Below are 27,998 nucleotides of genomic sequence, written 5' to 3' on the forward strand. Positions count from 1 at the left end.
ATCTGAACAAACAAAATGTATCTTTAATTGGATGGTCGATACCTGCTTTTAATAAAGCTCTGTAAAAAGGATTCAACAATACAGTATCAACAAATGGCAACAATAATTCATTCACTCAAACAAAATACATGTTTTTGCTTTTTAATAATTAAAAAAAGAATCTAAGTAAGTGCAGGCAGAAAGGGAACGCAGTAACAAAATGGTTGCTTTGTGTCTTAGTAGTCAGGAAGACATTATAAGGTGTGTCTGTCTGTAGGACAGTGTGACATTGCTGAAAGCTGACTGTGGTGCAGTAGCCTTGGTTTGGCAGTGGTCCGTAGTGGGATACACACACACACACACACACACACACACACACACACACACACACACACACACACACACACACACACACACACACACACACACACACACACACACACACACACACACACACACAGTGCAAGGTCTGTGGATGGAGGGACCACAGAGAAAGGACTGTGGATGGAGGGACCACAGAGCAAGGTCTGTGGATGGAGGGACCACAGAGCAAGCTACAGTGGCACTACGTGTTACCAATGGTATATGTTTGTTAAATCCTTTAGCCCAGTGAAGAGACAAATGCTGCCTTAAATCAGCTAGGCCATCTCTGCTTCACTGGGGCGCAGTACTCAGAACCAGAGATCCGCATAGACACTGACCCCAGGAACAGTGTGTGTGTGTGTGTGTGTGTGTGGAGGACTCTCTCTCACACACACACACAGCCTCTCTCTGAAAACATACACAGGGTGAGGTTCATTCATTCTCTACTAACAGGTCAGACAGTGAGGAGTATGTGTGTGTGTCCGTCCCCCGTGTGTGTGTGTGTCTCCGTCATGTGTTTGCGCACATCCACACGTGTCTAGCCAACAGGTCGTAAGGCGAGACGGTTATGAGTCACCCGGGCCGGGTCGGGCGCGGGAAGAAAGGTTCTGTCTCAGAGGGCGTGGCTAAGGGGTCGGCCGCCGTCATTCTGAACTCTGACCCTTGACCTCTCTGGATCACCACCAGCACGCCAATCAGAATCCAGAAAAATAAGTTCACCCACACTGCAGTCTGGAGAGAGAAGAAGAAGAATACGGGGTGGTGTGATGATGTCAGATAAGTGTGTTAATACTGACCCCAGACCTGTATAGTCCAGTGTAGAACTGTGTGTTAATACTGACCCCAGACCTGTATAGTCCAGTGTGTTAATACTGACCCCAGACCTGTATAGTCCAGTGTAGAACTGTGTGTTAATACTGACCCCAGACCTGTATAGTCCAGTGTAGAACTGTGTGTTAATACTGACCCCAGACCTGTATAGTCCAGTGTAGAACTGTGTGGTAATACTGACCCCAGACCTGTATAGTCCAGTGTAGAACTGTGTGTTAATACTGACCCCAGCCCTGTATAGTCCAGGTTAGTACTGTGTGTTAATACTGACCCCAGCGTTGTACAGTCCAGTGTAGAACTGTGTGTTAATACTGACCCCAGACCTGTATAGTCCAGTGTAGTACTGTGTGTTAATACTGACCCCAGACCTGTATAGTCCAGTGTAGTACTGTGTGTTAATACTGACCCCAGACCTGTATAGTCCAGTGTAGAACTGTGTGGTAATACTGACCCCAGACCTGTATAGTCCAGTGTAGAACTGTGTGTTAATACTGACCCCAGACCTGTATAGTCCAGTGTAGTACTGTGTGTTAATACTGACCCCAGCCCTGTATAGTCCAGTGTAGAACTGTGTGTTAATACTGACCCCAGACCTGTACAGTCCAGTGTAGTACTGTGTGTTAATACTGACCCCAGCGTTGTACAGTCCAGTGTAGAACTGTGTTCCAGTGTAAGGACTGATCCAGGTTCGAGACTGAGCCTCTTCACAGCTAGATAGAGGGAGTAAATCCACAATTCATTCATTTGCAATAGGAATGTTGACACGTTTGTAAAGTGTGTAAACAGCTACTGGTTTACAAAATGGTTTGTGAGTACTGCTACTCACAAACCATTTAGAGTCGTATTGGTGGTAGTAGCAGTACTCACAAACCATTTAGAGTCGTATTGGTGGTAGTAGCAGTACTCACAAACCATTTAGAGTCGTATTGGTGGTCGGAGCAGTACTCACAAACCATTTAGAGTCGTATTGGTGGTAGTAGCAGTACTCACAAACCATTTAGAGTCGTATTGGTGGTAGTAGCAGTACTCACAAACCATTTAGAGTCGTATTGGTGGTAGTACTCACAAACCATTTAGAGTCGTATTGGTGGTCGGAGCAGTTTAGGTAGATGTGTATGGTACCTGGTGATGTTGGGGACAGCGTGTAGGACAGAGTCACACAGAGAGTCTCTTCCTATCTTCAACACACAGCCCGTCACCAGGAGGAAGAAGAGAAACACTCCACACACCACCAGGGTCACGTTCAGCCATAGACGCTCTCTGGAAACACACACACACACACACACCATACACACACACACGAAACACACACACACACACACACACACACACACACCATACAGAAACACACACACACACACACACACACCATACAGAAACACACACACACACACACACACACCATACAGACACACACCATACAGAAACACACACACACACACACACACCATACAGAAACACACACACACACACACACACACACACCATACAGAAACACACACACACACACACCATACAGAAACACACACACACACACACACCATACAGAAACACACACACACGCACACACACACACACACCATACAGAAACACACACACGAATGACGGACACACACACACACACACGTCATAAGGTTAGACAGACATTGCGGAATGTTGCACAATGCACATAATAATGGGTTAAAAATGTTATCATCTACGCAAAAGTACATGGAGTAGCCAGCCAAATCGGGGGGAAATCCACAGAATGGAAAAGAAATTGCAGACGGAGCTCTATTTTAGTGGCCTCTGGTACATTCTAATGACTTGACTCAATCTGATTCCAAAATAACACAGAGAGGGGCGGGACATCGCTGGCTTTGTGACTGACAGGCACCTAGCCTATTAAAACAGGTACCGAGAGGCGGGACATCGCTGGCTTTGTGACTGACAGGCACCTAGCCTATTAAAACAGGTACCGAGAGGCGGGACAGCGCTGGCTTTGTGACTGACAGGCACCTAGCCTATCAATAGAGAGCACTAGAATATGCATATTGTTCATTCTAGTGGGAGAGGCCTATAAGGACTTTTCTGACTAGCGAATTGAAACTCTTAAATGAAAAGAAGCCTTGTTAATGAAATGGAATGCTAGCAGATACCCATAGACTTCCAGTCATTGCGCGCTAACACTAGTTAGCATTGTCTCGCAAAACGACCTCTAACTTCCTTCATACTGGACACGGAGACCATACAAATGGTATTCACAAGTTCAGCTGACTCTGGGGAAGAAGATAACAGACCTTAAGTATTCCAGTAACATATATTAAAATCACAGTGCAGCTTTCTCTTTGCTAATGATGTGTGTGTTCAGTCTTCGGTCTGTTGAGTGTAGAATATCCTAGTTTATTCAATGCGAAATACAGCATTCCGTTAAGAGACACAGATAGGCCTAGCGCGCGGTTCTGACTGTCAGACTGGTGGCCGACCCGCCTATACTGTGCCCCTCTTATCTCCGTCGCTCGCTATGAAAGACGCCGGTGTTTGTGTTTCTCGGGAAGTACGACAACTAATCAGTCTCCCCCGTTCCAGATGATTTGATTTGACAGTTTTGGTTGCTTAGTGATGGCTGTAAGTTTCAAAGCGCCACTGAACGGGCACTTCTAAAGCGAGAAGGTTTCGTCCCTGTAGCTGTAGCCTTCCAGACAAACAAACATGCCGTAGCCGAGACGCTTTCAAGGGTATCTGACTGAGGTAGAGATAACGTCACTGCCCGACCCTAGCGGTTATAGTAATAGGACCATTATTCTGCATTGTGAATTGACATGGAATTTAGATTTTTTTTAATTATTTTAATGGAAAAAACGATAAAGGAAAAATGGCAGTTTAAACATGAAGCAAAATTGTCAATTTGTCACAGGCAGCTTGTTCAGTGTATTCGGGAATTATTCAGACCCCTTGACTTTTCCCACATTTTGTTACGTTACAGCCTTATTCTAAAATGGATAAAAAAATACTCAGCAATGTACACACAATACCCCATAATGATGAAGCGAAAACAGGTTTTTAGAATTTTTTGCTAATTTATGAAATAAAAAACCGATACCGTATCTACATAAGTATTCAGACCCTTTGCTATGAGACTCGAAATTGAGCTCAGGTGCATCCTGTTTCCATTGATCATCCTTGAGATGTTTCTACAACTTGATTGGAGTTCACCTGTGGTAAATTCAATTGATTGGACAGGATTTGGAAAGGTACACACCTGTCAATACAAGGTCCCACAGTTGACAGTACATGTCAGAGCAAAAACCAAGCCATGAAGTCAAAGTCGAATTGTCCCTGGAGCTTAGAGGCAGGATTGTGTCGAGGCACAGATCTACAGCATTGAAGGTCCCCAAGAACACAGTGGCCTCCATTCTTAAATGGAAGAAATTTGGACCCACCAAGACTCTTCCTAGAGCTGGCCAAACTGAGCAGTCAGGGGGAGAAGGGCCTTGGTCAGGGAGGTGACCAAGAACCTGATGGTCACTCTGACAGAGCTCCAGAGTTCCTCTGTGGAGATGGGAGAACCTTCCAGAAGGACAACCATCTCTGCAGCACTCCACCAATCAGGCCTTTATGGTACAGTGGCCAGATGGAAGCCACTCCCTCAGTAAAAGGCAAATGAAAGCCTGCTTGGAGTTTTCAAAAGACACCCAAAGACTCTCAGACCATGAGAAACAAGATTCTCTGGTCTGATGAAACCAAGATTGAACCCTTAGGCCTGAATGCCAAGCGAGATCCTTGATGAAAACCTGCTCCAGAACGCTCAGGACCTCAGACTGGGACGAAGGTTCACCTTCCAACAGGACAACGACCCTAAGCACACAGCCAAGACCACACAGGAGTGGCTTCGGGACAAGTCTCTGAATGTCCTTGAGTGGCCCAGTCAGAGCCCGGACTTGAACCCGATTGAACATCTCTGGAGAGACCTGAAAATAGCTGTGCAGCAACGTTCCCATCCAACATGACAGAGCTTCAGAGGATCTGCAGAGAAGAATGGAAGAAACTCCCCAAATACAGGTGTGCCAAGCTTGTAGCATCATACCCAAGAAGACTCGAGGCTGTAATCACTGCCAAAGGTGCTTTAACAAAGTACCGAGTAAAGGGTCTGAATACTTATGTAAATCTGATATTTCAGTTTTTTTATATTAACAAACATTTCTTAAATCTTGTTTTTGTCATTATGGGGTATTGTGATGTCATTATGGGGTATTGTGATGTCGTTATGGGGTATTGAGATGTCATTATGGGGTATTGTGATGTCATTATGGGGTACTGTGTGTAGATTGATGGGGGGGGGGGGACAATTTAATCAATTTTAGAATAAGGCTGTAACCTAACAAAATAGGGAAAAAGTCAAGGGGTCTGAATACTTTCCCGAATGCACTGTATATAGATAGACATGTACAGTGATATATACAGAGAAACACTCACCTGTTAACCCCTCCATCCAGGCAGCATGTATATATCCAGTATAGTGATATGGAGAAACAGAACACTGCTACACACACTGAGATAGCAGAGACAAAGTAACAGAGCGAGGGAGAGCTGGAGGTCTGGACCAATATGGAGTCTGATGACGAGTTGTGATTTACTGTCCCATACAGGATACAGAGACCCCTGAAACTCCCCTGGACAGAGATGGGGGGGGGGGGGGGGGGTAGAGAGGGAAAGAGATCACCAATCATTGTTAGTTTAAAATTGACTGAAAATCCACAGAATTAACATGACCTGTCATAGTGGTTCAAAGAACTCTCTGTCCGTCTGTCTGTCTGTGTTTCGCCGTCTCCGTCTCTCTCTGTCCGTCTGTCTGTCTGTGTTTCGCCGTCTCCGTCTCTCTCTGTCCGTCTGTCTGTCAGGGGCATCAATTCAGCTAAACCAGGGTATGGCAAAGCTTAATTAGTGAATTTATACATTAGTTTAAAACCTTTAACGTGCTGTGAGGAACAGCAATAACAAGCAACATTGACTCCAGCCATTATCACCTTTGTTGCTGTAGCACCATTCACCCAGAGCCAATCCAAGATGGCGTAGCAGTCGGATGTGTCTTTGTCCTGTCTGTCCCGTGTAAATAGTATTCGTATTTTTCGTATACATTTCGTATATATTTTAATTTCACTTTCCATCTAGGAACTGAATATACATTCCTACATTCCGCCTCACCCAATGTGGTACGGACCTGCTATTTTTTTTATACTTTAGAACCGTAACCCCAATCAGAAGCTAGCCAGATAACTAGCTACTAGCTAGTAGTCAGTTAGCCACTGCTGCGGTCTTCGCCCTTAACTCGGACACAGCCAGCTTCAATACCGGGCCAATACCTGCCAGTCTGCAAGCGCGATATCAACCCAGAGCATATAGGACTGCTTTTTCTCTACCACATCACCGGATTCCTGACGCAAGCTCTGGACAATTACACCGTATTATCACAGCTAGCTAGCTGCAACCGAGTGGCTACTACTGGCTAACACCTCTGTCCCGAAGCAAGCACCAGTTAGCCTTGAGCTAGCCTCGAGCTAGGCCCATCTGCCGGCTAGCCGAAGAGGTCTACCAGCGAATTCTTGGGCTACAATACCTCTTTTGCCAATTGGACTGGACCTTTTTTTTGCCGACACAGAGCCCTGCCAATCCATCACAACTGGTCTAAATCAGCTACAAGCTAATTTAGCCATTTTTTTGCCGCTGCTAGTAGCTTTTACCTTCTGCACAGACACCAGCCCTGTTATTAGCCTGGATATTACTCACCAATTTACCAGCATCGGACTGTCTCTCGACAACAACGCCGGATTCCTGCCGTAATCCCTGAGCCACTACTTCTGATCCTCACAGCTAGCTTGCCGCTAGCGCAGTTAGCGCCACTGCCACGAAGCTAGCACCAGTTAGCAAACACAATTCTACAATTCACAACCTCTCTTTCGCCATTCGGCTTGGATTCTCTGGATTCTCTGTCGACACGACCACGTCTGAGCAGACCCCCTCCGTCTGAGCAGACCACCCCCCGGGCTACTAACTTTAAACGCCGCGTGCTAGCTTAGTGGAGGCCTCCCTGCTCCATCTACGGCTGCCCCCTGGACACTATGATCACGTGGCTACATAACTGACGCCTGCTTGACTGTCCATTAATTCACGGTACTCCATTCTGTTTATTTGTGTTTTATCTGTCGGCTCTGTGCTTTAACTCAGGATCTGTGTGTAGTTAATCCGACCCTCTCTGCCTAGGCGTCGCCATTTTTACCTGTTGTTGCTGTGTTAGACTAGCACCCTGTTATTGCTGCTGTTATCTTACCTGTTGTTTTAGCTAGCTCTCCCAATCAAGACCTGCAATCACTTTATGCCTTATTGTATGTCTCTCTCAAATATCAATATGCCTTGCATACTGTTGTTCAGGCTAGTTTTCATTATCATTGTTTTGGTTTGCAATGGACCCTGTAGTTCCACTCTCCGTACCTCTGATACCCCCTTTGTCCCACCCCCCACACATGCGGTGACCTCACCCATTGAGAACAGCATGTCCAGAGATACAACCTCTCTTATCATCACCCAGTGCCTGGGCTTGCCTCCGCTGTACCCGCGCCCCTCCATACCCCTGTCTGCACATTATGCCCAGAATCTATTCTACCACGCCCATAAATCTGCTCCTTTTATTCTTTGTCCCCAACGCTCTAGGCGACCAGTTTTGATAGCCTTTAGCCGCACCCTCATCCTACTACTCCTCTGTTCCTCGGGTGATGTGGAGGTAAACCCAGGCCCTGCATGTCCCCAGTCACCCTCATTTGTTGACTTCTGTGATCGAAAAAGCCTTGGCCTCATGCATGTCAACATCAGAAGCCTCCTCCCTAAGTTTGCCTTACTCACCGCTTTAGCACACTCTGCCAATCCTGATGTCCTTGCCGTGTCCGAATCCTGGCTTAGGAAGGCCACCAAAAATTCTGAGATTTCCATACCCAACTATAACACTTTCCGTCAAGATAGAACTGCCAAAGGGGGAGGAGTTGCAATCTACTGCAGAGATAGCCTGCAAAGTTCTGTCATACTTTCCAGGTCTATGCCCAAACAGTTCGAACTTCTAATTTTAAAAATTAATCTCTCCAGAAATAAGTCTCTCACTGTTGCCGCCTGCTACCGACCCCCCTCAGCTCCCAGCTGTGCCCTGGACACCATCTGTGAATTGATCGCTCCCCATCTAGCTTCAGAGTTTGTTCTGTTAGGTGACCTAAACTGGGATATGCTTAACACCCCGGCAGTCCTACAATCCAAGCTTGATGCCCTCAATCTCACACAAATCATCAAGGAACCCACCAGGTACAACCCTAAATCCGTAAACATGGGCACCCTAATAGACATTATCCTGACCAACCTGCCCTCCAAATACACCTCTGCTGTCTTCAATCAAGATCTCAGCGATCACTGCCTCATTGCCTGTATCCGCCACGGGTCCGCGGTCAAACGACCACCCCTCATCACTGTCAAACGCTCCCTAAAACACTTCTGCGAGCAGGCCTTTCTAATCGACCTGGCCCGGGTACCCTGGAAGGATATTGACCTCATCCCGTCAGTTGAGGATGCCTGGTCATTCTTTAAATGTTACTTCCTCACCATATTAGACAAGCATGCTCCGTTCAAAAAATGCAGAACCAAGAACAGATATAGCCCTTGGTTCACTCCAGACCTGACTGCCCTCGACCAGCACAAAAACATCCTGTGGCGAACTGCAATAGCATCGAAGAGCCCCCGCGATATGCAACTGTTCAGGGAAGTCAGGAACCAATACACGCAGTCAGTCAGGAAAGCAAAGGCCAGCTTTTTCAAGCAGAAATTCGCATCCTGTAGCTCTAACTCCAAAAAGTTCTGGGATACTGTAAAGTCCATGGAGAACAAGAGCACCTCCTCCCAGCTGCCCACTGCACTGAGGCTAGGTAACACGGTCACCACCGATAAATCCGTGATAATCGAAGACTTCAACAAGCATTTCTCAATGGCTGGCCATGCCTTCCTCCTGGCGACTCCAACCTTGGCCAACAGCCCCGCCCCCCCCCCGCTGCTACTCGCCCAAGCCTCCCCAGCTTCTCCTTTACCCAAATCCAGATAGCAGATGTTCTGAAAGAGCTGGAAAACCTGGACCCATACAAATCAGCTGGGCTTGACAATTTGGACCCCCTATTTCTGAAACTGTCCGCCGCCATTGTCGCACCCCCTATTACCAGCCTGTTCAACCTCTCCTTCGTATCATCTGAGATCCCCAAGGATTGGAAAGCTGCCGCGGTCATCCCCCTCTTCAAAGGGGGAGACACCCTGGACCCAAACTGTTACAGACCTATATCCATCCTGCCCTGCCTATCTAAGGTCTTCGAAAGCCAAGTCAACAAACAGATCACTGACCATCTCGAATCCCACCGTACCTTCTCCGCTGTGCAATCCGGTTTCCGAGCCGGTCACGGGTGCACCTCAGCCACGCTCAAGGTACTAAACGATATCATAACCGCCATCGATAAAAGACATTACTGTGCAGCCGTCTTCATCGACCTGGCCAAGGCTTTCGACTCTGTCAATCACCATATTCTTATCGGCAGACTCAGTAGCCTCGGTTTTTCTAATGACTGCCTTGCCTGGTTCACCAACTACTTTGCAGACAGAGTTCAGTGTGTCAAATCGGAGGGCATGTTGTCCGGTCCTCTGGCAGTCTCTATGGGGGTACCACAGGGTTCAATTCTCGGGCCGACTCTTTTCTCTGTATACATCAATGATGTTGCTCTTGCTGCGGGCGATTCCCTGATCCACCTCTACGCAGACGACACCATTCTATATACTTCCGGCCCTTCCTTGGACACTGTGCTATCTAACCTCCAAACGAGCTTCAATGCCATACAACACTCCTTCCGTGGCCTCCAACTGCTCTTAAACGCTAGTAAAACCAAATGCATGCTTTTCAACCGTTCGCTGCCTGCACCCGCACGCCCGACTAGCATCACCACCCTGGACGGTTCCGACCTAGAATATGTGGACATCTATAAGTACCTAGGTGTCTGGCTAGACTGCAAACTCTCCTTCCAGACTCATATCAAACATCTCCAATCCAAAATCAAATCAAGAATCGGCTTTCTATTCCGCAACAAAGCCTCCTTCACTCACGCCGCCAAACTTACCCTAGTAAAACTGACTATCCTACCGATCCTCGACTTCGGCGATGTCATCTACAAAATAGCTTCCAACACTCTACTCAGCAAACTGGATGCAGTTTATCACAGTGCCATTCGTTTTGTTACTAAAGCACCTTATACGACCCACCACTGCGACCTGTATGCCCTAGTCGGCTGGCCCTCGCTACATGTTCGTCGTCAGACCCACTGGCTCCAGGTCATCTACAAGGCTATGCTAGGTAAAGTGCCGCCTTATCTCAGTTCACTGGTCACGATGGCTACACCCACCCGCAGCACGCGCTCCAGCAGGTGTATCTCACTGATCATCCCTAAAGCTAAAACCTCATTTGGACGCCTTTCCTTCCAGTTCTCTGCTGCCTGCGACTGGAACGAATTGCAAAAATCTCTGAAGTTGGAGACTTTTATCTAACTCAACAACTTTAAAAATCTGCTATCCGAGCAGCTAACCGATCGCTGCAGCTGTACATAGTCCATCTGTAAACTACCCACCCAATTTACCTACCTCACCCCCCATACTGCTTTTATTTATTTACTTTTCTGCTCTTTTGCACACCAGTATCTCTTCTTGCACATGATCATCTGATGATTTATCACTCCAGTGTTAATCTGCTAAATTGTAATTATTCGATTTATTGCCTACCTCATGCCTTTTGCACACATTGTATATAGATTCTCTTTTTTTCTACCATGTTATTGACTTGTTTATTGTTTACTCCATGTGTAACTCTGTGTTGTCTGTTCACACTGCTATGCTTTATCTTGGCCAGGTCGCAGTTGCAAATGAGAACTTGTTCTCAACTAGCCTACCTGGTTAAATAAAGGTGAAAAAAAAAAAAAAAAAAAAAAATAGGAGACTGAACATTCACCCAGAGCCAATAGGAGACTGAACATTCACCCAGAGCCAATAGGGGACTGAACATTCACCCAGAGCCAATAGGGGACTGAACATTCACCCAGAGCCAATAGGGGACTGAACATTCACCTCAGCCAATAGGAGACTGAACATTCACCTCAGCCAATAGGAGACTGAACATTCACCTCAGCCAATCGGAGACTGAACATTCACCTAGAGCCAATAGGAGACTGAACATTCACCTCAGCCAATAGGAGACTGAACAATCACCTAGAGCCAATAGGAGACTGAACATTCACCTAGAGCCAACAGGGGACTGAACATTCACCTCAGTCAGTAGGAGACTGAACATTCACCTCAGTCAATAGGAGACTGAACATTCACCTCAGTCAACAGGGGACTGAACATTCACCTCAGTCAATAGGAGACTGAACATTCACCTCAGCCAATAGGGGACTGAACATTCACCTCAGTCAATAGGAGACTGAACATTCACCTCAGTCAGTAGGGGACTGAACATTCACCTCAGTCAATAGGGGACTGGACATTCACCTCAGTCAATAGGGGACTGGACATTCACCTCAGTCAATAGGAGACTGAACATTCACCTCAGTCAGTAGGGGACTGAACATTCACCTCAGTCAACAGGGGACTGGACATTCACCTCAGTCAACAGGGGACTGGACATTCACCCCAGTCAACAGGAGACTGAACATTCACCTCAGTCAATAGGAGACTGAACATTCACCTCAGTCAATAGGAGGACTGAACATTCACCTCAGCCAATAGGAGACTGAACATTCACCTAGAGCCAATAGGAGACTGAACATTCACCTCAGTCAATAGGAGACTGAACATTCATCCCAGTCAACAGGAGACTGATCATTCACCTCAGTCAATAGAGGACCGAACATTCACCTCAGTCAATAGGGGACTGAACATTCACCTCAGTCAATAGGAGACTGAACATTCACCCCAGTCAATAGGAGACTGAACATTCACCTCAGTCAGTAGAGGACCGAACATTCACCTCAGTCAATAGGGGACTGAACATTCACCTCAGTCAATAGGAGACTGAACATTCACCTCAGTCAATAGGAGACTGAACATTCACCTCAGTCAATAGGAGACTGAACATTCACCTCAGTCAACAGGAGACTGAACATTCACCTCAGTCAGTAGAGGACCGAACATTCACCTCAGTCAATAGGGGACTGAACATTCACCCAGAGTCAATAGGAGACTGAACATTCACCTCAGTCAGTAGGAGACTGAACATTCACCCAGAGTCAATAGGAGACTGAACATTCACCTCAGTCAGTAGGAGACTGAACATTCACCTCAGTCAATAGGAGACTGAACATTCATCTCAGTCAATAGAGGACCGAACATTCACCTCAGTCAATAGGGGACTGGACATTCACCTCAGTCAATAGGGGACTGGACATTCACCTCAGTCAATAGAGGACTGAACATTCACCTCAGTCAATAGGAGACTGAACATTCACCTAGAGCCAATAGGAGACTGAACATTCACCCCAGTCAACAGGGGACTGAACATTCACCTCAGTCAACAGGGGACTGAACATTCACCTCAGTCAGTAGGGGACTGAACATTCACCTCAGTCAGTAGGGGACTGAACATTCACCTCAGTCAATAGGGGACTGGACATTCACCTCAGTCAATAGGGGACTGGACATTCTCCCCAGTCAACAGGAGACTGAACATTCACCCAGAGTCAATAGGAGACTGAACATTCACCTCAGTCAATTGGAGACTGAACATTCACCTCAGTCAATAGAGGACTGAACATTCACCTCAGTCAATAGGAGACTGAACATTCACCTCAGTCAATAGGAGACTGAACATTCACCTCAGTCAATAGGAGACTGAAAATTCACCCCAGTCAACAGGAGACTGAACATTCACCTCAGTCAATAGGAGGACTGAACATTCACCTCAGCCAATAGGGGACTGAACATTCACCTCAGCCAATAGGAGACTGAACATTCACCCAGAGCCAATAGGGGACTGAACATTCACATCAGCCAATAGGAGACTGAACATTCACCTCAGCCAATAGGAGACTGAACATTCACCTCAGCCAATAGGAGACTGAACATTCACCTAGAGCCAATAGGAGACTGAACATTCACCCCAGTCAACAGGGGACTGAACATTCACCTCAGTCAGTAGGGGACTGAACATTCACCTCAGTCAATAGGGGACTGGACGTTCACCTCAGTCAATAGGGGACTGGACATTCTCCCCAGTCAACAGGAGACTGAACATTCACCCAGAGTCAATAGGAGACTGAACATTCACCTCAGTCAATTGGAGACTGAACATTCACCTCAGTCAATAGAGGACTGAACATTCACCTCAGTCAATAGGAGACTGAACATTCACCTCAGTCAATAGGAGACTGAACATTCACCTCAGTCAATAGGAGACTGAACATTCACCCCAGTCAACAGGAGACTGAACATTCACCTCAGTCAATAGAGGACTGAACATTCACCTCAGTCAATAGGAGACTGAACATTCACCTCAGTCAATAGGAGACTGAACATTCACCTCAGTCAATAGGAGACTGAACATTCACCCCAGTCAACAGGAGACTGAACATTCACCCAGAGTCAATAGGAGACTGAACATTCACCTCAGTCAATTGGAGACTGAACATTCACCTCAGTCAATAGAGGACTGAACATTCACCTCAGTCAATAGGAGACTGAACATTCACCTCAGTCAATAGGAGACTGAACATTCACCTCAGTCAATAGGAGACTGAACATTCACCCCAGTCAACAGGAGACTGAACATTCACCCAGAGTCAATAGGAGACTGAACATTCACCTCAGTCAATAGGAGACTTAACATTCACCTCAGTCAACAGGAGACTGAACATTCACCCCAGTCAACAGGAGACTGAAAATTCACCTCAGTCAATAGGAGACTGAACATTCATCTCAGTCAATAGAGGACCGAACATTCACCTCAGTCAATAGGGGACTGAACATTCACCTCAGTCAATAGGGGACTGGACATTCACCTCAGTCAATAGAGGACTGAACATTCACCTCAGTCAATAGGAGACTGAACATTCACCTCAGTCAATAGGAGACTGAACATTCACCTCAGTCAATAGGAGACTGAACATTCACCTCAGTCAATAGGAGACTGAACATTCACCTCAGCCAATAGGAGACTGAACATTCACCTCAGTCAATAGGAGACTGAACATTCACCTCAGTCAATAGGAGACTGAACATTCACCTCAGTCAATAGGAGACCGAACATTCACCTCAGTCAATAGGAGACTGAACATTCACCTCAGTCAATAGAGGACTGAACATTCACCCCAGTCAACAGGAGACTGAACATTCACCCCAGTCAACAGGAGACTGAACATTCACCTCAGTCAATAGGAGGACTGAACATTCACCTCAGTCAATAGGAGACTGAACATTCACCTCAGTCAATAGGAGACTGAACATTCACCTCAGTCAATAGGAGACTGAACATTCACCTCAGTCAATAGGAGACTGAACATTCACCTCAGTCAATAGGAGACTGAACATTCACCTCAGTCAATAGAGGACTGAACATTCACCTCAGTCAATAGGAGACTGAACATTCACCTCAGTCAATAGGAGACTGAACATTCACCTCAGTCAATAGGAGACCGAACATTCACCTCAGTCAATAGAGGACTGAACATTCACCCCAGTCAACAGGAGACTGAACATTCACCTCAGTCAATAGGAGGACTGAACATTCACCTCAGTCAATAGGAGACTGAACATTCACCTCAGTCAATAGGAGACTGAACATTCACCTCAGTCAATAGGAGACTGAACATTCACCTCAGTCAATAGGAGACCGAACATTCACCTCAGTCAATAGGAGGCTGAACATTCACCTCAGTCAATAGAGGACTGAACATTCACCCCAGTCAACAGGAGACTGAACATTCACCTCAGTCAATAGGAGGACTGAACATTCACCTCAGTCAATAGGAGACTGAACATTCACCTCAGTCAATAGAGGACTGAACATTCACCTCAGTCAATAGAGGACTGAACATTCACCTCAGTCAATAGGAGACTGAACATTCACCTCAGTCAATAGGAGACTGAACATTCACCTCAGTCAATAGGAGACTGAACATTAACCTCAGTCAATAGGAGACTGAACATTCACCTCAGTCAATAGAGGACTGAACATTCACCTCAGTCAATAGGGGACTGAACATTCACTTCAGCCAATAGGAGACTGAACATTCACCTCAGCCAATAGGGGACTGAACATTCACCTCAGTCAATAGGAGACTGAACATTCACCTCAGTCAATAGGAGACTGAACATTCACCTCAGTCAATAGGAGGACTGAACATTCACCTCAGTCAATAGGAGACTGAACATTCACCTCAGTCAATAGGAGACTGAACATTCACCTCAGTCAATAGGAGACTGAACATTCACCTCAGTCAATAGGAGACTGAACATTCACCTCAGTCAATAGGAGACTGAACATTCACCTCAGTCAATAGGAGACTGAACATTCACCCCAGTCAATAGGGGACTGAACATTCACCTCAGCCAATAGGAGACTGAACATTCACCTCAGTCAATAGAGGACTGAACATTCACCTCAGTCAATAGGAGACTGAACATTCACCTCAGTCAATAGGAGACTGAACATTCACCTCGGTCAATAGGAGACCGAACATTCACCTCAGTCAATAGGAGACTGAACATTCACCTCAGTCAATAGAGGACTGAACATTCACCTCAGTCAATAGGAGACTGAACATTCACCTCAGTCAATAGGAGACTGAACATTCACCTCAGTCAATAGGAGACTGAACATTCACCTCAGTCAATAGAGGACTGAACATTCACCTCAGTCAATAGGAGACTGAACATTCACCTCCGTCAATAGGAGACTGAACATTCACCTCAGTCAATAGGAGACTGAACATTCACCCCAGTCAACAGGAGACTGAACATTCACCCAGAGTCAATAGGAGACTGAACATTCACCTCAGTCAATAGGAGACTTAACATTCACCTCAGTCAACAGGAGACTGAACATTCACCCCAGTCAACAGGAGACTGAAAATTCACCTCAGTCAATAGGAGACTGAACATTCATCTCAGTCAATAGAGGACCGAACATTCACCTCAGTCAATAGGGGACTGAACATTCACCTCAGTCAATAGGGGACTGGACATTCACCTCAGTCAATAGAGGACTGAACATTCACCTCAGTCAATAGGAGACTGAACATTCACCTCAGTCAATAGGAGACTGAACATTCACCTCAGTCAATAGGAGACTGAACATTCACCTCAGCCAATAGGAGACTGAACATTCACCTCAGTCAATAGGAGACTGAACATTCACCTCAGTCAATAGGAGACTGAACATTCACCTCAGTCAATAGGAGACCGAACATTCACCTCAGTCAATAGGAGACTGAACATTCACCTCAGTCAATAGAGGACTGAACATTCACCCCAGTCAACAGGAGACTGAACATTCACCCCAGTCAACAGGAGACTGAACATTCACCTCAGTCAATAGGAGGACTGAACATTCACCTCAGTCAATAGGAGACTGAACATTCACCTCAGTCAATAGGAGACTGAACATTCACCTCAGTCAATAGGAGACTGAACATTCACCTCAGTCAATAGGAGACTGAACATTCACCTCAGTCAATAGGAGACTGAACATTCACCTCAGTCAATAGAGGACTGAACATTCACCTCAGTCAATAGGAGACTGAACATTCACCTCAGTCAATAGGAGACTGAACATTCACCTCAGTCAATAGGAGACCGAACATTCACCTCAGTCAATAGAGGACTGAACATTTACCCCAGTCAACAGGAGACTGAACATTCACCTCAGTCAATAGGAGGACTGAACATTCACCTCAGTCAATAGGAGACTGAACATTCACCTCAGTCAATAGGAGACTGAACATTCACCTCAGTCAATAGGAGACTGAACATTCACCTCAGTCAATAGGAGACCGAACATTCACCTCAGTCAATAGGAGGCTGAACATTCACCTCAGTCAATAGAGGACTGAACATTCACCCCAGTCAACAGGAGACTGAACATTCACCTCAGTCAATAGGAGGACTGAACATTCACCTCAGTCAATAGGAGACTGAACATTCACCCCAGTCAACAGGAGACTGAACATTCACCCAGAGTCAATAGGAGACTGAACATTCACCTCAGTCAATTGGAGACTGAACATTCACCTCAGTCAATAGAGGACTGAACATTCACCTCAGTCAATAGGAGACTGAACATTCACCTCAGTCAATAGGAGACTGAACATTCACCTCAGTCAATAGGAGACTGAACATTCACCCCAGTCAACAGGAGACTGAACATTCACCCAGAGTCAATAGGAGACTGAACATTCACCTCAGTCAATAGGAGACTTAACATTCACCTCAGTCAACAGGAGACTGAACATTCACCCCAGTCAACAGGAGACTGAAAATTCACCTCAGTCAATAGGAGACTGAACATTCATCTCAGTCAATAGAGGACCGAACATTCACCTCAGTCAATAGGGGACTGAACATTCACCTCAGTCAATAGGGGACTGGACATTCACCTCAGTCAATAGAGGACTGAACATTCACCTCAGTCAATAGGAGACTGAACATTCACCTCAGTCAATAGGAGACTGAACATTCACCTCAGTCAATAGGAGACTGAACATTCACCTCAGTCAATAGGAGACTGAACATTCACCTCAGCCAATAGGAGACTGAACATTCACCTCAGTCAATAGGAGACTGAACATTCACCTCAGTCAATAGGAGACTGAACATTCACCTCAGTCAATAGGAGACCGAACATTCACCTCAGTCAATAGGAGACTGAACATTCACCTCAGTCAATAGAGGACTGAACATTCACCCCAGTCAACAGGAGACTGAACATTCACCCCAGTCAACAGGAGACTGAACATTCACCTCAGTCAATAGGAGGACTGAACATTCACCTCAGTCAATAGGAGACTGAACATTCACCTCAGTCAATAGGAGACTGAACATTCACCTCAGTCAATAGGAGACTGAACATTCACCTCAGTCAATAGGAGACTGAACATTCACCTCAGTCAATAGGAGACTGAACATTCACCTCAGTCAATAGAGGACTGAACATTCACCTCAGTCAATAGGAGACTGAACATTCACCTCAGTCAATAGGAGACTGAACATTCACCTCAGTCAATAGGAGACCGAACATTCACCTCAGTCAATAGAGGACTGAACATTCACCCCAGTCAACAGGAGACTGAACATTCACCTCAGTCAATAGGAGGACTGAACATTCACCTCAGTCAATAGGAGACTGAACATTCACCTCAGTCAATAGGAGACTGAACATTCACCTCAGTCAATAGGAGACTGAACATTCACCTCAGTCAATAGGAGACCGAACATTCACCTCAGTCAATAGGAGGCTGAACATTCACCTCAGTCAATAGAGGACTGAACATTCACCCCAGTCAACAGGAGACTGAACATTCACCTCAGTCAATAGGAGGACTGAACATTCACCTCAGTCAATAGGAGACTGAACATTCACCTCAGTCAATAGAGGACTGAACATTCACCTCAGTCAATAGAGGACTGAACATTCACCTCAGTCAATAGGAGACTGAACATTCACCTCAGTCAATAGGAGACTGAACATTCACCTCAGTCAATAGGAGACTGAACATTAACCTCAGTCAATAGGAGACTGAACATTCACCTCAGTCAATAGAGGACTGAACATTCACCTCAGTCAATAGGGGACTGAACATTCACTTCAGCCAATAGGAGACTGAACATTCACCTCAGCCAATAGGGGACTGAACATTCACCTCAGTCAATAGGAGACTGAACATTCACCTCAGTCAATAGGAGACTGAACATTCACCTCAGTCAATAGGAGGACTGAACATTCACCTCAGTCAATAGGAGACTGAACATTCACCTCAGTCAATAGGAGACTGAACATTCACCTCAGTCAATAGGAGACTGAACATTCACCTCAGTCAATAGGAGACTGAACATTCACCTCAGTCAATAGGAGACTGAACATTCACCTCAGTCAATAGGAGACTGAACATTCACCCCAGTCAATAGGGGACTGAACATTCACCTCAGCCAATAGGAGACTGAACATTCACCTCAGTCAATAGAGGACTGAACATTCACCTCAGTCAATAGGAGACTGAACATTCACCTCCGTCAATAGGAGACTGAACATTCACCTCAGTCAATAGGAGACTGAACATTCACCCCAGTCAACAGGAGACTGAACATTCACCCAGAGTCAATAGGAGACTGAACATTCACCTCAGTCAATAGGAGACTTAACATTCACCTCAGTCAACAGGAGACTGAACATTCACCCCAGTCAACAGGAGACTGAAAATTCACCTCAGTCAATAGGAGACTGAACATTCATCTCAGTCAATAGAGGACCGAACATTCACCTCAGTCAATAGGGGACTGAACATTCACCTCAGTCAATAGGGGACTGGACATTCACCTCAGTCAATAGAGGACTGAACATTCACCTCAGTCAATAGGAGACTGAACATTCACCTCAGTCAATAGGAGACTGAACATTCACCTCAGTCAATAGGAGACTGAACATTCACCTCAGCCAATAGGAGACTGAACATTCACCTCAGTCAATAGGAGACTGAACATTCACCTCAGTCAATAGGAGACTGAACATTCACCTCAGTCAATAGGAGACCGAACATTCACCTCAGTCAATAGGAGACTGAACATTCACCTCAGTCAATAGAGGACTGAACATTCACCCCAGTCAACAGGAGACTGAACATTCACCCCAGTCAACAGGAGACTGAACATTCACCTCAGTCAATAGGAGGACTGAACATTCACCTCAGTCAATAGGAGACTGAACATTCACCTCAGTCAATAGGAGACTGAACATTCACCTCAGTCAATAGGAGACTGAACATTCACCTCAGTCAATAGGAGACTGAACATTCACCTCAGTCAATAGGAGACTGAACATTCACCTCAGTCAATAGAGGACTGAACATTCACCTCAGTCAATAGGAGACTGAACATTCACCTCAGTCAATAGGAGACTGAACATTCACCTCAGTCAATAGGAGACCGAACATTCACCTCAGTCAATAGAGGACTGAACATTTACCCCAGTCAACAGGAGACTGAACATTCACCTCAGTCAATAGGAGGACTGAACATTCACCTCAGTCAATAGGAGACTGAACATTCACCTCAGTCAATAGGAGACTGAACATTCACCTCAGTCAATAGGAGACTGAACATTCACCTCAGTCAATAGGAGACCGAACATTCACCTCAGTCAATAGGAGGCTGAACATTCACCTCAGTCAATAGAGGACTGAACATTCACCCCAGTCAACAGGAGACTGAACATTCACCTCAGTCAATAGGAGGACTGAACATTCACCTCAGTCAATAGGAGACTGAACATTCACCTCAGTCAATAGAGGACTGAACATTCACCTCAGTCAATAGAGGACTGAACATTCACCTCAGTCAATAGGAGACTGAACATTCACCTCAGTCAATAGGAGACTGAACATTCACCTCAGTCAATAGGAGACTGAACATTCACCTCAGTCAATAGGAGACTGAACATTCACCTCAGTCAATAGAGGACTGAACATTCACCTCAGTCAATAGGGGACTGAACATTCACTTCAGCCAATAGAAGACTGAACATTCACCTCAGCCAATAGGGGACTGAACATTCACCTCAGTCAATAGGAGACTGAACATTCACCTCAGTCAATAGGAGACTGAACATTCACCTCAGTCAATAGGAGGACTGAACATTCACCTCAGTCAATAGGAGACTGAACATTCACCTCAGTCAATAGGAGACTGAACATTCACCTCAGTCAATAGGAGACTGAACATTCACCTCAGTCAATAGGAGACTGAACATTCACCTCAGTCAATAGGAGACTGAACATTCACCTCAGTCAATAGGAGACTGAACATTCACCCCAGTCAATAGGGGACTGAACATTCACCTCAGCCAATAGGAGACTGAACATTCACCTCAGTCAATAGAGGACTGAACATTCACCTCAGTCAATAGGAGACTGAACATTCACCTCAGTCAATAGGAGACTGAACATTCACCTCGGTCAATAGGAGACCGAACATTCACCTCAGTCAATAGGAGACTGAACATTCACCTCAGTCAATAGAGGACTGAACATTCACCTCAGTCAATAGGAGACTGAACATTCACCTCAGTCAATAGGAGACTGAACATTCACCTCAGTCAATAGGAGACTGAACATTCACCTCAGTCAATAGAGGACTGAACATTCACCTCAGTCAATAGGAGACTGAACATTCACCTCCGTCAATAGGAGACTGAACATTCACCTCAGTCAATAGGAGACCGAACATTCACCTCAGTCAATAGAGGACTGAACATTCACCCCAGTCAACAGGAGACTGAACATTCACCTCAGTCAATAGGAGGACTGAACATTCACCTCAGTCAATAGGAGACTGAACATTCACCTCAGTCAATAGGAGACTGAACATTCACCTCAGTCAATAGAGGACTGAACATTCACCTCAGTCAATAGGAGACTGAACATTCACCTCAGTCAATAGGAGACTGAACATTCACCTCAGTCAATAGGAGACTGAACATTCACCTCAGTCAATAGGAGACTGAACATTCACCTCAGTCAATAGAGGACTGAACATTCACCCCAGTCAACAGGAGACTGAACATTCACCTCAGTCAATAGGAGGACTGAACATTCACCTCAGTCAATAGGAGACTGAACATTCACCTCAGTCAATAGGAGGACTGAACATTCACCTCAGTCAATAGGAGACTGAACATTCACCTCAGTCAATAGGAGACTGAACATTCACCTCAGTCAATAGGAGACTGAACATTCACCTCAGTCAATAGAGGACTGAACATTCACCTCAGTCAATAGGGGACTGAACATTCACTTCAGCCAATAGGAGACTGAACATTCACCTCAGCCAATAGGGGACTGAACATTCACCTCAGTCAATAGGAGACTGAACATTCACCTCAGTCAATAGGAGACTGAACATTCACCTCAGTCAATAGGAGACTGAACATTCACCTCAGTCAATAGGAGACTGAACATTCACCTCAGTCAATAGGAGACTGAACATTCACCTCAGTCAATAGGAGACTGAACATTCACCTCAGTCAATAGGAGACTGAACATTCACCTCAGTCAATAGGAGACTGAACATTCACCTCAGTCAATAGGAGACTGAACATTCACCTCAGTCAATAGGAGACTGAACATTCACCTCAGTCAATAGGAGACTGAACATTCACCTCAGTCAATAGGAGACTGAACATTCACCTCAGTCAATAGGAGACTGAACATTCACCTCAGCCAATAGGAGACTGAACATTCACCTCAGCCAATAGGAGACTGAACATTCACCTCAGCCAATAGGAGACTGAACATTCACCTCAGCCAATAGGAGACTGAACATTCACCTCAGCCAATAGGGGACTGAACATTCACCTCAGTCAATAGGAGACTGAACATTCACCTCATGTCTATAAAGACATGTCATACTAGATATTAGCTCAGACATGGGCGCCTGACTTTGTCTGAAAGTTAAAAAAATATTACTTTTATTATTTTTATTTTTTACCATTTGATGCAATTCTACACAGTTTCTTTACAAGGCGAATCCATATTTATGAACAGAACACAATAATTATTCGTAGTTTCTGCCATAATAAATTATATTGAACTTGAGTACTGGAATTAAAAAAAGACATATTTTTAGAACACAATGCCAGAAAAAATTGTGTGCAATTATTTAGGTGTAACGGATGTGAAATGGCTAGCTAATTAGCGGGAACGCGCTAATAGCGTTTCAATCAGTTACGTCACTTGTTCTGAAACCTAGAAGTAGTGTTTCCCCTTGCTCTGCAAGGGCCGCGGCTTTTGTGGAGCGATGGGTAACGATGCTTCGTGGGTGACTGTTGTTGATGTGTGCAGAAGGTCCCTGGTTCGCGCCCGGGTCGGGGCGAGGGGAAGCCGTAAAGTTATACTGTTACATAGGCATATATGCCAACAATGCCTAATTTATCATAACATTACAGATAAGAAATCGTCATTTCTAAATTGCCACATATATTCAGTTAATAAAAAACAAGTGCTATTTAAGATTAGTTCATCGAAACCATAATATCAACTAGTTATATAATGTAACATATATTTTTCAAACAGGCAGTAACCTCGGCAGTTTAGCGTGCTTGAGAAAGCCTATGGCAGTGCAATGTCATAGGCTTACATTTTACATTTTGACATTTGAGTCATTTAGCACAGGGGTCCCCAAAACGTTTCAACTCAAGCCCCACCAAGTCTATTTCTATGGGGACAAGCACTGTTCACGACACAAACTGTTCACAACCCCTCTGGTTGGCGGAGAAAATGTTGCTGTTTTAAAGCTTATTTTCTTGCAATTCTAAACATTTTGTCATGTGGTGCAAAGAAAATGTTGCTGTTTTAAAGCTAATTTTCTTGCAATTCTATACATTTTTGCCATGCCTAATATGTATTCATGTGATATTTGACTGACTCAAACATTACAACAATATCTATGGGTTAAAAAACCCTAGCTAAAAAAACGTTAGCTAACATGGGCTAGTTGATCTGGACATTTCTGACAAGTTATAAATATCTCTGTAAGGTCTGTAATGACTGACATGACAAGAGGAACTGATGATGCACGACCCAATATAGAAATGTCACCTTGTGCATTCTACCATTACAACTTTCAAGAGTAAGTTGAAAGCCGGACTGAGTGACAAAAAAGTGTATTACTTTGTTTTTGTGGGGGGGGGGGGGTCGGCCTTCCATTCTCCTTGATTTTCAGCTGCTGCTTAGCTACTGTAGGACAACAACATAGAGAAGCTAACAATGACATTTTGCTTTGGTGTGATTTGATTGGTGTGAAGCCAAATCCAAACTGGCATCCCTTGACATTTTTTTGTTGCTGTTTCAGAACCAATCACAGTTGAGCTCACTCAGCTCAGCTCAACGCTGATTGGCTATTATAAAAAAAAATATTATCAAGAGAGGCCAAATGCTAGCTCGCTTCCCTTACTATTGAATTCAAAGCTACGGGCAGCAAAATGCCAACATGTAATACTCTTTTTTGGCCAGACAGCATCAGATACATGGGCTACACATACTGAGACAGAGGGGCGCTGTTTCTCTCGCTCTGATTGATTTCTCCGTTGAGAAAGCCACTTGGGAAATTATGAAACAGACTACATTTTTGGGGGAAGTCTTCCCTTGGCATCCATGAATACACGCCACTGTGGTCGAATCGATGTAGTTGGAGCTAGATTTTAAAAAGCCTTGTCTCGGCTACACTCCGTTAGTGAAGTAAATCATAAACTTCCTTCGCCATGGAGTGGCGTTAAGTCCACTATTTTCACGTCAAGTCAATCAGCACTTACCTAGCCAAAGCCATCTACTATAGACATGTTTACCTCTGAGATGTGTTGAGAAAAATTCCCCGCTATTCCCTGCAGCTGTGTCGATGCTTTCCACAGAGAGGAAGAGGCGAAGCGAGAGGTTTCACTCTCATCAAACTCTGTCCAAAATAAACCCAATGCGTTTCTATGGGCTTATTTTGGACCTATGATTGTTGCATGCCTTCCCGCCTTTGGAACAATGACTCATATTGTTAGGGCAGAGACATAAGCATCTCGTGATTATATAAAGATCTCTGCTATCCATAAAGACAGCCATACAAATGGCCTTCCCTCCCGCTCCCAGGCGTCTGCATGGTCCTAAAGTCAAGAAGGTCCTTCTAATACCGCTAAACTACATTTGTCTTTTAATCGGGATTGGAATGATTTTAGTAGCCTATTTTAAATTGTTGGTGTTGAGCTAGCATACCCAATTGACGCCCCCCCCCCCCCCTCTCTCTCTGTCTCTCTTTCTCTCTTTCTCTCTCTGTCTCTCTCTGTCTCTCTCTCTCTCGCTTTCTCTCTCTGTCTCTCTCTCTCTGTCATCTTTGTCTCTCTCTCAATTCAATTAAATTAAATTCAAGGGGCTTTATTGGCATGGGAAACATGTGTTAACATTGCCAAAGCAAGTGAGGTAGACAATACACAAAAGCGAAACAAACAATACAAATTAACAGTAAACATTACACATACAGAAGTTTCAAAACAATAAAGACATCACAAATGTCATATTATATATATACAGTGTTGTAACAATGTACAAATGGCCAAAGCACACAAGTTAAAATAAATAAGCATAAATATGGGTTGTATTTACAATGGTGTTTGTTCTTCACTGGTTGCCCTTTTCTTGTGACAACAGGTCACAAATCTTGCTGCTGTGATGGCACACTGTGGAATTTCACCCAGTAGATATGGGAGTTTATCAAAATTGGATTTGTTTTCGAATTCTTTGTGGATCTGTGTAATCTGAGGGAAATATGTGTCTCTAATATGGTCATACATTGGGCAGGAGGTTAGGAAGTGCAGCTCAGTTTCCACCTCATTTTGTGGGCAGTGAGCACATAGCCTGTCTTCTCTTGAGAGCCATGTCTGCCTACGGCGGCCTTTCTCAATAGCAAGGCTATGCTCACTGAGTCTGTACATAGTCAAAGCTTTCCTTAAGTTTGGGTCAGTCACAGTGGTCAGGTATTCTGCCACTGTGTACTCTCTGTTTAGGGCCAAATAGCATTCTAGTTTGCTCTGTTTTTTTGTTAATTCTTTCCAATGTGTCATGTAATTATCTTTTTGTTTTCTTATGATTTGGTTGGGTCTAATTGTGCTGTTGTCCTGGGGCTCTGTGGGGTGTGTTTGTGTTTGTGAACAGAGCCCTAGGACCAGCTTGCTTAGGGGACTCTTCTCCAGGTTCATCTCTCTGTAGGTGATGGCTTTGTTATGGAAGGTTTGGGAATCGCTTCCTTTTAGGTGGTTGTAGAATTTAACGGCTCTTTTCTGGATTTTGATAATTAGTGGGTATCGGCCTAATTCTGCTCAGCGTGCATTATTTGGTGTTCTACGTTGTACACGGAGGATATTTTTGCAGAATTCTGCATGCAGAGTCTCAATTTGGTGTTTGCCCCATTTTGTGAAATCTTGGTTGGTGAGCGGACCCCAGACCTCACAACCATAAAGGGCAATGGGCTCTATGACTGATTCAAGTATTTCTCTCTCTGTCTCTCTCTCTCTGTCATCTTTGTCTCGGTCATTTTGCTCTTGACTCAAAGCATGCGGTTTATAATTTGACACCAGGAGACCGCAGCCAGGTCACATGATTACATGTCTGTATCAGAGCTCTTTGGTTTTAGTTCCACGTTACTATAGTTACACTCTCACAAGTCACAGCCATGACTGTGTCACATCTTTAGCTACACTTCCCGGGACTGATATTTCAGGAACAAGTGAAAGCTGTAAGAGAGGTCATGTGTCACTATAGAAAGTAGCCAGTTGGCTATTGTAGGTTGAATATGAACTAGGTGAAATAGCTTAAACTTGCACTATGCAGAAATCGCTCCACCATTTCCTGGTTGCTAAAACTCTTTTAATAGTTTGCCTAATTTCAGTTTACGTGAACATAACATCGTCTCGTGTAGAGACGTTGTACAACGTTGTACAAAACCGAAAGTTAAAGACGCAAAAACAATACTTAATAAGGGTAAAGCATATAAATAGCAAACATATAACAGAACTACAGCTGATTTGACTTGCTTTCAAGTAGAATGATGAATTTATAACTCACATTTTATATGTGAATTTGGTCGCCCCAAAAAAGTTACATATTGCCCTGCCTTTAAGCCCTGCCTCGGTTGAATGAATATAGCGTTAATATGGCTTTAAGTGGGTTTTCACGTACCCATTCTGGTACAGAATTAGGATGGTGCAACGGGTACAGCATTAGGAGAAAGCAGCGAGGCAGTCGGTCATATGACCCGTTTCATACACTTTCAGAGTCCTACTTTCCCCTAATGTACAAACGCTTATTCAATCATAAGACGTCAAATTAGGCTACTATTCTCCCCCAGTCAAACTCATTTTATCTGGTGATTCCAAGAAAGAAAAGTCAGCTCGGGAAAGTAAATCAAAGTAAACTTGTACAACTGCGACATACAAGTCAGTCCAAAGCAGACAGCCAGTCGAAACAGTATGGCAACATTAGCCTACCAGTGTTTGCAAAGTTAACATGAGAAGACAAAAGTTTTTCACTTTCTTTACCTGTGTGATAGTGAGAGAAGCTGCCGTGACGATTCCACAAACGAAACAACTGGCGTACAATCCCATCTCGAGGAGAAGTAGCCACGGTATCTTCGCTATTGCCATCATTTGTCCCCTACTCAAGCCCTCTCCCTCTCCCTCTCGGATCTAACAGACCGCCTGACTGACTAGACTACAAACGGGACGCGCTCCAACCGTTTATAACTGCGTTCTGGAACTCCCTCCGAATTCGACACAGTTGAAAACCACCGGTGCATGCATCCGGAGAAATCGAGAAATATCCAATACAAACTACAACTATCTAAAATAACTCTTTGACCTGCCCTGTCCTGGTGTGAAGAATTTGAATGATAATCTCATCAGATAATTCGACATGGATATTGTGGTGGTTGCTCTATTTCTAGATGCGCAATGGAGGATTGTTGGAGACCCCAAAATCCCAATATTGGCTAAGAGA

The 27,998-nt window shown here is 44.8% G+C and overlaps 1 protein-coding gene across 1 annotated transcript; it reads right to left on the reverse strand.

Moving 5' to 3' along the window:
* Positions 1–3: 3 nt before the first annotated feature.
* Positions 4–27,993, reverse strand: tmem179ba (transmembrane protein 179Ba). The gene is made up of 5 exons (XM_071334122.1): positions 27,542–27,993; positions 5,629–5,825; positions 2,296–2,433; positions 1,805–1,883; positions 4–1,074 (listed from the first exon to the last, which is right to left on the reverse strand). The coding sequence occupies exons 1-5, from the start codon at positions 27,647–27,649 to the stop codon at positions 916–918; spliced, it is 681 nt and encodes a 226-aa protein (XP_071190223.1). The 5' UTR covers positions 27,650–27,993; the 3' UTR covers positions 4–915.
* Positions 27,994–27,998: the final 5 nt, after the last annotated feature.

The sequence above is a fragment of the Salvelinus alpinus genome, chromosome 11 (assembly GCF_045679555.1).
Source record: "Salvelinus alpinus chromosome 11, SLU_Salpinus.1, whole genome shotgun sequence".
NCBI lineage: Eukaryota > Metazoa > Chordata > Actinopteri > Salmoniformes > Salmonidae > Salvelinus > Salvelinus alpinus.

Excerpts from the sequence above, each read along its gene's own strand:
- tmem179ba (XM_071334122.1), bottom strand. The coding sequence starts at position 27,649 with ATGATGGCAATAGCGAAGATACCGTGGCTACTTCTCCTCGAGATGGGA. Across the intron at positions 5,826-27,541 it reads CTTCTCTCACTATCACACAG|GGGAGTTTCAGGGGTCTCTG; the intron begins GTAAAGAAAGTG and ends ATCTCTGTCCAG. Across the intron at positions 1,884-2,295 it reads GCTGTCCCCAACATCACCAG|CTGTGAAGAGGCTCAGTCTC; the intron begins GTACCATACACA and ends CCCTCTATCTAG.